Source organism: Anopheles bellator, chromosome X, assembly GCF_943735745.2.
Source record: "Anopheles bellator chromosome X, idAnoBellAS_SP24_06.2, whole genome shotgun sequence".
Classification (NCBI taxonomy): Eukaryota; Metazoa; Arthropoda; class Insecta; order Diptera; family Culicidae; genus Anopheles; species Anopheles bellator.
The window spans coordinates 10,032,179-10,046,490 of record NC_071287.1 but is presented as its reverse complement, the minus strand read 5'-3'; the positions used below and the strand labels follow the sequence as shown (position 1 = coordinate 10,046,490).

General features: G+C 51.0%; 1 protein-coding gene across 1 annotated transcript; it reads left to right on the top strand.

The window, feature by feature from the left end:
* Positions 1-6,393: 6,393 nt before the first annotated feature.
* LOC131213723 (dnaJ homolog subfamily B member 14) lies at positions 6,394-7,475 on the top strand. The gene is made up of 2 exons (XM_058207837.1): positions 6,394-6,943; positions 7,387-7,475. The coding sequence occupies exons 1-2, from the start codon at positions 6,394-6,396 to the stop codon at positions 7,473-7,475; spliced, it is 639 nt and encodes a 212-aa protein (XP_058063820.1).
* Positions 7,476-14,312: the final 6,837 nt, after the last annotated feature.

Here is a 14,312-nt window from a genome sequence, read left to right as displayed (position 1 = left end):
TTCCCCCCCTCGTTCCCTCCATCTGCCAGCACCACCCGTCCGCACATTAATGTGCGTGTCAAATGTGGACACTTCACTCAACCCCACGCAGGACGCGTGGGTGTGGGGGGGGGGTTGCCCTTCCAATAACTCTTTCCGAGGCAGCGCTCCCGGTGCCAGCCACCACCCCCGAACGTCGCCGCGCCGCGGCCTGGCATTTACGGTCCAACGTTACAGGACCCCGAGTTCCGACGTCCTTTTCGACGGATACATTCCGGAGTTCAATGAGTGAGGATCAATGGTGGGCTGGGCCAGCTCATGGGCCAGGACCAGTTCGGCGGGGGAGGCAGGCAGACAGGCAGGCAGGACCGGAAGGTCCAGTGTGGTCGAGCGAAACAATCGTCAGGATAATGGTAATTGGCCCGGGAGCACGTGAAGCGTTTCCGGGTGTCCATCCCCAGGAGGTCCCCAGGCTGTCAAACGAGCGGCAGAGGGGACCGGGCTTCTTGGAGATGCCTGGGGAGGTCGGTGTCTTCCGCCTTCATTTGATCTTTGCCTTTGGTGTGTGTGCGTACGTATGTCTCATCAACGTCGTCGCATCGTCGCCCCCCCACAAGATCTGTCTAATGAACGGGGATGAAAGAACTGGCCGTGTGCGCGTGTGTGTGTGGGTGTGTGTGCGGCGACAGTCCTTTCAAACGCAGTCGGCCACGATTTCAATACCGACCCAGCCACCCTGCGCCGCTTCCCCGAGGATCCATTCACGCGTTAGACGTCGAAGGTCAGCGCTTCAAATTAATGCGAATGCCCACGAAAGCCCCACCAGCACCACCCCGACCCGGTCCACGAAATTGTCACATTTCTCGGGCTTCCCCTCCACTGTCCACCCCACGCCCATGCCCACCGACCGCACCAGGGTTATGGTTTCAAATTTTAATTGGTCCAATTCGCCCCGGCGCATCTCTCTGATGACGCATCAAACGGTCCAAAGAATTTCCGGCCAGCAGCATTATGCATTATGGTCGGTCCCACCCAACACCACCCCCCTTCATCCGGCGGGGCGATGCAACACCACGCAACCCGCGACACACCCTCCGCGTTGCTATGTCCGGGAGCGAACGACGAGACATGTTGGTTGCACCCCGGACATGGAACTGACGGAAAGACTGGTGACGTCAATGGCGCCGCCGGAGCGTACGGAATGCATAACCCCCCCAGGGGGGGTGCCAGGGGGCGTCAAAACGGGCCCCGAGGGGCCTGCCGTCGTTTGATGTTGCTGAAGCGAACCGGTCCCGGTGCGAACGAACGTGTCAGCCGACGGAGCTAGAGGCTCCGACTTCGACTTTACTTCGCTCTTTACTTCATTAACCTTTTACCCTGTTTCCAGTTTGATTTGATGTATTTTTCTTAAAGGATTTCGTTTTTTTACTTTTGATCTGATTTTTTATGGCAGGTGTCAGGCCCCGTCCCGTCTCGTCAGCTGTGACAGGCTAGACCCCTGGCGCAATCCCTTGGTGATCACGGTTATTCTTGGACATGTCTGGTAAGTTATATTCCCATCATTCCGCAACTAGTACTGATGGTGTCATACAGTGTTCTACTCAATTGCTAGGCGGCCTCGATGAAGTCGAAGTTGATGAAGAGATGGTCGACGTACTCGACTGTACTCATCCATCTTTCCAAGGATCTGCTGCATGCCATGAAAATCTGATCACCGGTAGACTGTTGTCTTCGTTACAGTAGCCGGACCGTTAAGCATAAACTGAAGCCAACAAAGACGAAGCAAAACGCTACCTTGCGCTAGCAACAGGTGCTTTCAGTTCAGGGAATCTAGTGAAGCGAGTAAAGTTGCTGGAAAAATCGCAACAGATGGATCCGCTGGAAGAGGCGAAAGCATTGCTGAAGCGCATGGTGCCAACCGCGTCCCGTTCCGGATCAAGCAGCACACGATCTCACCGAAAACGTGTAAAGAGTCGGTTCCCATGTTCATCTTTCAGGCGGGACGCATTTTCTTTTTTTGCAGCTTGCGCACACGATGTTGAGCAGGTTGCTCCGAAGGCCATCATTGCCCTTAAAGTATCCTTATCTTGGTTTATCAACGAATGATGATTTCTTTCATTGTTGGCGTCATTACCAAATATCAAACGGCCTAACTTGGTTTTCATCGCGATTGGCTCTCGTATGTTGCCATATCGGTGCTCCAGTCCCATCAACAAGTGATGATGTTTTAAACCTATCAATATTGGTGGTCTAATTATTTCAAGATCTTTTATTGGTAGCCCCTTAAGATGGGGAAACCTTCGTGTTAATTTCTCATACCCTACAGATTTAGCCGGTAACTTAAGATGTTTAACCGTTCTCACCTTTTTACAATGAGTAGCTCTTTTTTGTAGCTCCTCTAATTGTCAATTGCACCTGTTTGCTTTCTTTGTGGTTCGTGGTTATCTCCTGCGTCCAAGATAACTGGAGCGGTGTATTTTCTCCTTATAGATTTAACTTCTGGGCCACGTTCTCTTCTAGTAATGTTAGTGAGCACCCAGGATTCAAAAACGCATATGATTCAATCGATCTATCCTTATTTATGAAGGTGGTAAATTTTGTTAATATATATGTTGTCAAGATCGCTTCCTTGGATTGATGGTTGTTATCTGGCTGCTCCCCTTCACTGGAGGAGACATTTTTGTCTGGCCTATGGTCGTTCTGCAACAATTCATGTTGTTGTTTCCAGGAAACCCTTTATGCAATAAATGCAATATTGCAATATGAGGATGTAGGCTACTGACCTTTCTTTTCTTGCCTTTGCTCGTAAAAGTTAACGTTGGCGCATTGGTGTTGCTGATATTCCGCGGGGCTAACAACCCCGGGCGTTTAAAAGTTTGGTTATTCTTTCGGATTGCCTCCAAATTTCGACAAATGTATTAAAGTTTGTCTTTTCAGATAAATCGTCCAGTTTAACCTCTTTGGCTCGATATGTGTCGAGAGTAAAAAGTAAAAGACTTAAGACCAGAGCGTTCCGTAGCCTAATGATATCTGATTTATTCTCACAATTTCCACGCCTTATTCCACGCCTATTTTTATCTCTTTCTATGCATGCATTAATTCTCGATGGTGGTCTACCATTTTGGGTCTATTTTCGTTCTATTGGTCTAGGTCCTATGCTGTGACCATATACTTCCTACGCTTATCTGTCGTAATGTTTACATTGCTCTGGCCTTCATGTATTTTGAGATGCAAGCGGTTCCAAGATATTTTTAAGATGCATGCTGGACCCACGCTGTGGTTCGTTGGTTAAAGATTCTTAGGGAGCCTCGGTCGAACTTGTTCTATGACGCGGACCGATCGTTTTAAAATTCGTATAATACAACTGGCTTATCTTTATTCCCAAGGGGCCACGAGCTTTCGGATCGTCGGCGCGCTGACGACGCAGACACCAAAACGCGGTTATGTGCTTATCTAACTATGCACCACATAAGATAGAAAGATGGTAGTATCGTAAAGGTGTATCGAACATTTGTGCCGAACATTCGACCTGGTAGGCATTGTCAAAGTGCTGGATGACTTGGAATTGAATGAGGACAATTGGCTGCCAGGGAACGATTGGTGATCATAGAATGCTGAATCGAAATAGAATGAATAGAAATGGTGATCATTCCAACACTTACCCTTTTCTAGACACCAGACCGGCAATTACACGCGGAACGGATTCTTTGAATGGAGGAAAATCGAAACCAACGTCCGCCAGTGCACGAAAAATCGAAGTTGAAGGAAAACATCGTGAATCGGTATTTTCGAACCTCATCGAATGCGTCAACGCTGGCGGTACGAAACTGAGCAGCTGGAATCTGGCCGAAGAACGCGAATTCAACGAGCTGAATGCACTGACGGAGCGCAAACCGCTTCTGACACCACCATCAAACTCAGCCATTTCGTCTTATTCAAAACCGGATCCAGACGACAGTAACGAGGACGAAACATAAAGACGTGAAGGCAAAAACATCGCGACACTAAGAAGCGACGAGTATTTGTTATAAGTACGACATAAAGAAAGCAATGGGTCATTATGCCCGGTGAGGAATGACCGCGCATCAATTTTGCGTTCAAGGTTGGGTCGTCGTCTAAAACATCGGACAGGCAGGAGTGTTGGCGAGTCCATACGTGAAGTCAACATCTGAAATGCGAACACAGCCTTTGCTGACCGTCTACGATGTTCGAGTGTTTGTAGCCCAAGTAGAAGGCAGCGCGTTTTATAATTAGGAAGTCGATCAGTTGCGTACTAAACAAACCTAAGAACGGCTATCCTGATGAACTAGCGTTGTATAACCTCAATTCGATAGTGCGGATTGATACCTCAGCAATGATAGTGCGGATGCCATACAACACAAGCGTACTCGAGGATCGGGCGAACAAGAGAACAATACATAGCTTTAAAACAAATAACGTCACGGAACTCTGAACTCATACTGTTGCTTCGGACACCTCTCGCAAACAGGCCCCTCGCGAAGGAAGGACCTCCTAGCGTGCAAGTGGTGCCAGCAACACATAAAGGAGGGTCTCTGCCCGACGCAATGGTCTCAACCACCGACCCTCTATTACCTCTCTGGTTAGTTTGCTTCTCGCTTCCGGAAGCCTATTCCAAGAAGGGGAGAATGGATCTTATGACCTTTCTTTCGGTGGACAGAGAACCCAGGCTGAGGACCAACTGTTTCTAGCCTGGAAGCGGAAAAAGTGAAACACCAAGTCTGTTCGGTTCTAGTCGCAAATTGATTCTAGTTTATTGTAATTAATCAAGTGGTTTATATACAGGGTTGAAGTACACCAAAGTCACGGATACCATCTACACGCGTAACAACAGATGAGCCAATGCAATACGGAAACAGAACTGGTATTGGTAATAATAATGTTACATTTACTGTAATATCGCAATAATATTGTAATCCCGGTGATTGTGCGTTCGTCGGTGGGTAACGAAATAATTGTGTATTTAAAAAATAAAGGAATGAATATATAAATGATTAAAAAAAACTACTGGAATTGTTGCTGTAATAGCTTTGAATATTTTGAATGAGCTCGTTGAGCTCGTTTTAATGCGCCAGTTACTGTTTACAGTTTTCTGCGCTCGGTCTTTGGTGCATTCCTACGATCGGGTTCGGAAATGTGTTTGATGCGAGCCCTACCTTTCAACACATAGACGATGGGTTCATCCAAGCAAATTTTTATTTACGCCATCAACTGCCCGGTGTCGATCGGTTCACAATGTTTTTCTTTCTTCCCCGATTGGTCGCACGTTGAATGTTTCGCAAAATTTCGTTCTTTCGCGGGAGGCCGCACGTTGCTTGGTGGGTAATGTTTTTTGTTTGGTCGCGCCCGTTCTGCTCGTGCAGCATCATATACGAATAACAAACCCTAACATTCTATACGCGCGCTTGATTATATCCTCGAAGTGCAAGTTAAGCTTCAGCTTCGCGTCCAGTGTTACACCAAAGTAGTAGTAGTAGTAGTTAATTTGTTGGATAGCCTCATGTGTTTACATCATTAGTAACGGGTTCACAATGTTTGTTTTCCGCGTTATACTTAAATTATTCGTGGCGTTGCCGTTTGATAGTTTTGTTTGTTTGTGTTCTATCGTGTGGGAAAAAGGGGAAAAACCCCCATAATAGTACTTAATCTATGCTTAATACTAACCTATTCATTCCTATCTAATTATGTACTAGTCTCCTATTTGTTGGCAGTGTATTTATTAAGCTATTTTTGCCTTGTTTGCATTTATTGAATGTTACACCAAAGTCACGGATAACATCTACACGCGTAACAACAGATGAGCCAATGCGATACGGAAACAGAACTGGTATTAGTAATAATAATGTTACATTTACTGTAATGTCGCAATAATATTGTAATCCCGGTGATTGTGCGTTCGTCGGTGGGTAACGAAATAATTGTGTATTTTAAAAATAAAGGATTAAATATATAAATGATTAAAAACAATTACTGGAATTGTTGCTATAATAGATTTGAATATTGTTAAGGTGCTATAATTTTTACCGACGCTTTATAGCAATCAAATACCAATGCCATAAACTGAGCGTTTTTGAAGGTCGTCTGTTTTCCCGTCCGTTTCCGCTGTTTTAGGCCGTTGGACGGACGGTAAAACGGACATAGGTGCTCCTTGGGTTGCTTGTGACTCTAGGTTGGAAATCGTTGTTAGAACAGTAGACATTGGTGTGTCCAACGGTTAGCTTCATACGATTGTTATGGTGGACTTTGAATTCGATATTGCAGGCAACACTGCAGCTGTCAAACCGTTCCTAAGAGATCGTTCTCTTTGTCAAATGACCACGGCTGGCTACAGACGCTAATTTTTTAGACGACGCCAAATTTACAATCGTCGCGTGCTGAAAATCCACTATAGACGCAATGGAAGCCAACAAGGGCGAAGCGGAACGTTGTATTCAGCTGGCTGCGGACGCGCTGTTCGCGGGGGATGTAGCAAAGGCAGATAAGCTCGTGAAAAAGGCAAAAACCCTCTACCCGTTACCGGTGGCAGAACTGTACCTGAAACGTCTTAATGAGCTTGAATCGCAATCCGCCAACGCAACAACGCCCGGTGCTGCCAACGGTGGCTCATCGGCTCATCGGCGCACGGTGAACCGGGAAGCAGCGGACATAGCATCGGTACCTACACCGAACGTTGACTGTAGCCAGGACCACATGGACGCCGTGAAGCGTGTGCGAGACTGCACAAACTCGTACGAAATCCTGGGCGTTTCACGTCATGCAACGGATTCAGAGATTAGGAACAGCTATAAGAAGCTTGCTCTAAAGCTGCATCCGGATAAAAACAAGGCTCCGGGGGCATCGCACGCGTTTGCGATGCTCGCTAATGCGTTCAACACGCTACTGGAGCCGGAGAAACGGTTGCCCTTTCGGTCCAAAACGAAGGCTAACAGTTCCTCGTCGGCGGGCCGTAAACGCCCGTGGGATGACTTTACATATGGCTCAGCGTTCCACGTGTCTTTCGAGGGAAGCTGGCAGCAACCGCAGAAAAAGCAGAAACGAGAGCAGTGTCAAACGCAACAGCAGCAGCCTCAGCAGCAGCCTCAGCAGCAGCCACAGCAGCAGCCTCAGCAGCAGCCACAGCAGCAGCCTCAGCAGCAGCCTCAGCAGCAGCCACAGCAGCAGCCACAGCAGCAGCCACAGCAGGAGCCACAGCAGGAGCCACAGCAGCAGCCACAGCAGGAGCCACAGCAGGAGCCACAGCAGCAGCCTCAGCAGCAGCCTCAGCAGCAGCCTCAGCAGCAGCAGCCACAGCAGCAGCCACAGCAGCAGCAACAGCAGCAGCAACATTAGCGAAAACAGCAGCAACAACAACCCTTTGGTGAGCCCGATCCACTCTATCCAACTTCCCAGATTTCTGTTTCAATCGGTCGCTGTTGGCATCGACGATGGAGTTCTTCGATCGAATCCAGCTGTTAGGCTACCATGCACGAATGATATAACGCAGGAAGCGATTAACGAAGACCTGCAGTTTTTGCGTTGTTTCTGTCGATACGCACCGTGTCTTCCAAGCGTATAACAATAAAAATTTTACGTTTGAATTAAATATCCGGGTGTAAGTGTGTAAAGTGATCAGGTTTGAGCGCCAAATATTCCGTAGACCAGCAAAGGCAAATTCTAGCCTAGCCTGATTCGTGTGGCTCTCTTTCTCTCTCTCTCTCTCTCTCTTGGCTCCCTTCATCAGGCGTTGTCTGGCTACCGAGATACTAAGAGCGTTCCAGCTCTGCTCAACTTGTTGGCCCGCTACTGTAAAGCTGGAGGGATTGTCAGCGTTCACTATCATTGACCTAGTTTTCGCAAAATTCACTGTTAAAACCTGCCTGCCTTGGAGCAATTGGTGAGCGTTGTGGGGCAATTGGGAGCGTTGTGATGTGGTCCACCCATGATCGGCCGGCACGGAATCAAGCTTGCTGCCGCTGGAGGGTATCGTCGATTTTCTCCTGGATCCCAGGATCCAGAGCAACGTGATCCCGGGCCCATTGCCGCATTCTGTAAGGTCCCCTTTCATAGGGATCTTTCATGGGCCTACAAGCTTGCTTAACACCTGTCTCCAGCTCGAAACATTTTTGATGGGCGGTACGGTCTTAGCTGCTGCCGAGATGCATTACCTCAAGGCGTCCTTGATGACATTCCATTGCTCTTCGACCGAACCACCTGACGGCATCATCCGTGGCACGGGCTTGAAGTTGTTCGACGAAAGCCCTTTTAACCTCTGCGTTCTGCTGTCGGCACACGTCATAAAAATTTCGCTTCTCGCCAAACGTACCTCAGCGAAAAAAAGATGCTGGTCGGGTCGGCAATATCACCGCTGGGTTTGTTGCGGCTTCGAAAGTCACAGAAAACCCAACTGGAAACAACACAAATACAGTGTGGCCCACCCAAGATATTGTTTTCTTTTGGTTATAAAAAAACGACTTGATATTTTTCGATGCTTCAGCATTCATTCGATAGGTTCATTCATTTCATTTATTTGTGAAAAAAAAAATGTTCCGTCAAATGTCCACCATTTCTGCTAATTTTTTGCTGTCCGAACAATCGTTCGTGGCTGTCGCTGGCATGGCAGATGGCCCCATCTTCAACTCAGATGTCGTCTAAGCTCGGAACCAGCCTCGGTAGCGTACGCTGTCAACGGTTACGGCGGCTCCTTCTTCATTTTCGAAGAAAAACGGGCCGATGATGTCACCAAACCCAAAATCCGCACCAACCAACGGCCCGCCAACAGTTTTGGATGCATTGGCTTCTCTTGCACGACGTTTGGGTTTTGGGAACTCTGCTTCTTATCACAACCACTGAGGAGGAAATGAGCTTAAATAAAATGAGCTTTCAAATATCATCCCGTTTGAGTTAAAGAGCTACTAGTTTGGAAAAATAAAGTTTTCAAAATTTTCCATATTTCTTCAAGTGTAAATCCCATTTCGTAAATGTCAAAGTGTATACTGAATGTCTACCATTTTCAGACTAAAGCTATCCAGTTGGTAGACGAAGGCGCTGATACTCACATCCTTATCAGCAACGCAGGACCGGTTGAAGGGGCCGGGGACCTCCAGCAGCTCGCCCGCATTCTTACGCCGTTCGGTCAGGGCAATTACTGCGTCACGACGCTCCCGGGAAACACCGAAGACACCGAGTACATTGTTTCACCGGGGGTCGATTAATGACTCTTTAATTTGAAATGGATTCCCAAAACATGGCGCTGGATCGACCTTCCCTGGTCCGCTGGTTCCCGGGAACAAGAGCGAGAAACAAAACGGCGCGTCAACAGCGTGATGCAGAACACCGTAAACCGACGGTACACCCACGGGCGGGGGGTGGCAGGGTGTCGAGGGTGACCGCTCCGGTGCACGTGCTCGCGTTACACACGGGAGTTCCCGGGCCGTGCGCTCTCATAAACGCTGCCTGCTGAAGTGTATTTTAATAACCAGCATAAACGGGCGCCGCGGTACGGATGCTGGCGGACCCTCGCGAAGCAGGGCATGTAATGGGCGTGTGTCCTGCCGCAACCCTTCCCAAGGCATCCCCGGCGCTCACGACTGGAGAGCCTGGCGCCTGAGCCGACCCAGCACCTTGCGAGATTGCCTTTCCGTTTTGCGACACACTGCGGCGCTGATTGCGGGATTAGTTGGGGTTACACGGTCTGGTACTGGAGATCTGGTCCGTTCCGACTGCTTGGTGTGTGCCAGATAGTGTGGCCACGACGGCCCAGCCCAGTGTCACCCGGTCAGAGTGACAAATCCTGATTACGTCACGCCAGAACGCGGTCAGGCTACAAAAAGTCGCAAAGTTCGCACGGGCGCGCACGGAGATATGCAAATTACTCATCACGACCCCAGCCGAGTCGGGGGCCGTTGGGTGGGATGGGGGACAGCCGGATATCCGGCCATCTCCGGGGTGGGCTGTGATGGATGCTTGTCACCGCGTGAACTCGCGGGGGCTCTCGGACATAATTAATGAGTCGATCGAAGGCTCCTGAAGGCTGAAAGCCGGGCCGGGAGCGATGCGCCCTTCGGCGTCGGCGTTGCGCCCGCCACACTCACCCGCCACGAATTCATTAACATTTAATGCACCGCGCGGCACTCATTAATAACAGGTCCTGGACCCAGGACCTGGGACCCGGGAGCGGATCGGGGCGAAAGTCGCTACTTCCGACCACACGGGGCGCGCCCCGCGTTATCGGCCATCCGCAACATCCGCCGGGAGTCGGCGTCGGCGTCGGCCGGAAATGGACCAAAAACGCAGCACGCGACCCGATCCGATGTGACGCGTATCGCTCCTGTGACGGGATCGGGTCGGGCCAATCATCGCGCGGGCCAAGGCAGGGCGGGCTTCGCTTGACAAGGATTTACGCGTGTCAACGCCTGGCGCTGGTCTGGTTTACGCAACGCGCTGGCCCACCGAGACGCCCCAAAGCGATGTTTAATTGCCATAGATGCAACGCGCGAAGAGGGGCTGGCAGGAACGCAGGGGCAGGGTTGGGGGTTTACGACCCACCCACCGCACCGCATGCTGTGTCCTGGCAGCATCGGCGGACGTAAAACATTCCGGGGGGCTGGACGAAAAATGAATTTAAAATATTCGCGAACTGGCCCCCCCGAGGGGGGGAGTGGCAGGGGGGGGGGGGGGGGGGGCGTAGGGGTATGCTCAGGGTAGCGATTAAACCTCCCAACCACGCTCCAAGCCCCCACCCCATCCAGTGATCCAGCATCCTTGGAGCGAAGGACAATCGCGCGACGCGAGAGTCGCGCGCGCGCGAATCTATTTAACAGCGTAATGGTTTTTTGCTTCTTCTTCTTCTTCTCCTCGCACCCTGCCCTCCACCCTGTCCCACACCTCCCCAGCGAGCAACACCTCGATGTGTGTTTTGTTTGCGACGAGGTACGCGGAAGAAAAATGCCGCGGAATCCGACGAAACGTCCGATGGATTGAGGAACGAACGAACGAGCGAACGAATATTTTAATGATCGTCTCACTACAATCCCCACCTACCACCCACAGTCACCGCCCCCCCCCTCACCGCAGGACATTTCTTTTCTGGTCGCCGACCCAGGGCCCAGGGACAACGGCCCGAAGGAAGGCTATCTTTACCGGCCGTTTCCGGTCCGCTGGTTCATCCGTTGGCCTCTTCCGGTCGACCCGGAAGCCCTTGGGGATGTTGTAGGGGTGGTGACGGTGGGCGGTGCGGGTCCTTGTCGCAGCCGGTGCCGGTCGCTGCTCACTCGCCTGCTTTAAGGAGCAGCATCACTCGCTCGTTCGCCTCTGGACGCAAATGTCTCTCTCAAACGCTTAAAGTCGCGCTTCCGGTTCCGGGGCCTTGCGGACCAACGCGAATCCTTTCGCAATACTCCACCACCCACCCCTACCCCCCAGCCGCTTCGATTAGGGTCTAGGCGGGGTTTTACGCCGTCCCAACCCAGCGTCGCGTTAGGCGCTGCGCTTTCCGTTCTTCTTTCTTCGATTCCGGATTCACGGGGGATTCGTGGACGGGCCGGATACGGACGGACAAACATTTTTACGACGCACCGTGATTGAGAACGCAGAGAGCCCCGGCCGCCGGCAGCGGCAGACCGGTCGTAAAAATGTGAAACTCGTAAAAGATATGATTATTTAAAATGTGTATAATACATTATTCGCTTCCTCTCAATTTCCAAATGCGCCATTCCGAAGATTATTGCCTGGCTCGCCTCCAACTCTCACCGGCGACATCGTTTTCCATTAACTTTACCGCACCCCTCCTTCGCCCACCAACCCCTTCCCCCCGGGTTCGTCCTTTCAGAGGGCCTTCTTCTTTGTCCTCCCTCTGTGTTCCGAGTTGCTGAAATGATGAAATGAGAGTTGCGGATTGTCCTAACGAGAGGCTTCCACGAACTTCCCGACCTAGAAAAAAATTTGCCTTCAGGACCACCACCTCCACCCCGCCCGGTTCCAGTTCCAGGACTTCCTAGAGCACGGTCTCGGGCCGCCGAATCCTGTTGTCGCCCTTTCCTTTTTTTTGGTTCGGGAAGAATTGGATCCAGAAACTTGGACCGAAGAATTGGACCTGGGGGACCCGCGCGCCAATGGGGGGTCCTACCGCAGGGGGGTCCACGTCCATGGGGTCCACATGGGGAGTTGAACCGGAACCGGACGGCCAACGACGGCGGATTAGCAGGTGGACCCGCAGCCCCGCTAATAACGCTAATCTAACTGGTCCAGCCCGGATTTCGCATCAGCTCAAGGCTCAAGAGACGCTGTGAATGAGTGGGCGCGCGGAGATACCCCATCCGAGGACCGCCACCCCGCGGTGTGCCGTCGGAGCGTCGGTGGATAATTTTATAGTTTTTTAATGGCTTTATTGCGCCCAAACCCACGCCAATTACCGACGATGTTTTTGCCCGCGAGTGCCCGAGTTGCACACAGCGAGGGCCAGTGAACGACCCCTGCATCCCGACGGGGTGCTGCTTGACCCAGTTTTTACATTCGCCCACTCTCGCTCGCTTCGTGTACTTCCGTTCTCTGACGCGGGGCGCGTGTACAAGATGCTTCAAACTTCTGCCACTCCCACCCGACTTCTGGTTCATTACCGGTTCATTATTAACCTCCACATCATCACCAGCACCAGAAGCACCCCCCGGTGGACCTGTGTAAATGAGGGAAACCTGTGTGGACCGGAAGCCCCGAAGCAGGCATCGAACAAAGATGTTGCCCCAAATTGAACATGGTGGCCCACGGGGCCCTCCGGTCAAACTGTTGCTTTGTTACAGTCCTCGACCACAGTATGAGTTTTCTCTACAGGTTTTTTGATATGCTAGCGTCCACACTAGAAGCGTTTGCGCGAAAAATTCCGTGAGCTCCAGTGAGTGAAATGACAGCTCGTTTGTTTATGCTTTGATTTTTCAGTTTCCTTTCTTTCTCCTTCTATGGCAATTTTTGTCAAAATTTGATCCGCTGTCGAAAAACTAGCCATATTTTTGGAAAGCAATAAAAATTTGCCGAAATTTGCCGTAAACTGTCAAATTGAAAAAAATACACCCCCGAAACGAGAAAATATCCCGTAAACATAAGGCGCTCAAAAGCAACTCAAAGTAACTCACGGAACTCTAGCAAAAGATTCATAGTTTCTTGGCCTGCCATACATTTTTTCCAAGTTTCTCATACTGTGGCCCCGGGTTACAGTCCTGGAGCAAGCTGGAGTCCGGAAGTTTGGAGTTGAAATGCTGGGCTTGAGATTCTCGAGTTGGCCGTTTGACGCGTGGTGATTAGTGGGATTCCTAGTCTACTGGACAAAACTAGTCGTCACCAGTCGGGGATCACTGTTGAATGCCCGGGAACCCCCGGAGAATCCAGTGAATTGGCCCATTAAAGTGAACTGCTTCGAATCCCAACCTGGGCCCGTAGGATCCATTCCCAACTCGCTACCAGGCTCGCCACCTTCACACGGGATCTGATACGCGCCCGGGTTTGGTGTTCTAGGTCTTCTGGGCCCAGAACCCAGTGGGGCGGTACGGGTTAACGACCGAGTAACGAAATCGCATCAAACTCGAGTATTCCTCTCAAACCTAACCTCGTGGAGTGATCCGACACATCGGACCCAGCGAACCCCGGACACCGTCCAGTGTTTGTAACCCAATCCCAAATACCACGTGGAGACAAAAGCGATCCCGATCCGCCGCGACCCCCGGGGGGTCACAGGGTTTGGTCAGATAACGGGGTTGCCATTAAAAGTCCGTCGTGGACGGCCACGTAACGCCAATCGTAAAATCGGCTATCCCGGGGGCCCCCGGAGCCCGGGGACGAATCGGCAGTAAAATTTCAAATCTACCACCACCTCCCCCCCACTCGTCCAGCCACTTCTGGAGACAGGTTCTCTGGTTGCTCGTCCTTTTTCCTTTTTTTTTTCTTCTTCTTTTGTTGGTCTCCCGTTTGGTCTTTGCTCCGTCAGGTCAGGTTAAGCGGCGTTGGAGCGGGCTTCAGACGACCCACCGCCCGCCCGCCAAGTCGAAGGACCTGGAAGAGGGCTCGAGGCCACGGGGAGACTCTCCCGACTTCCGCCGGAAACACGGTGTCCGAGAGTCGAAACTGTTTTATGTACGTGCGGTGGTGGGGTCGTCGTCATATAAAACCATACAACCATCCGATAGAGCAGGATGTCCGATTTTTGATAATCGTCTTTGGCGTACCACAACCGCCCCCCCCTCTACCGCCTGCCTGCCGCAGCCGCCAGAACAACGACGACACTTTGGCTTATGAAAAATGTCACGCTTTTAACGCTGACTGATGATGACACTTGGCTGCACACTCGTGGC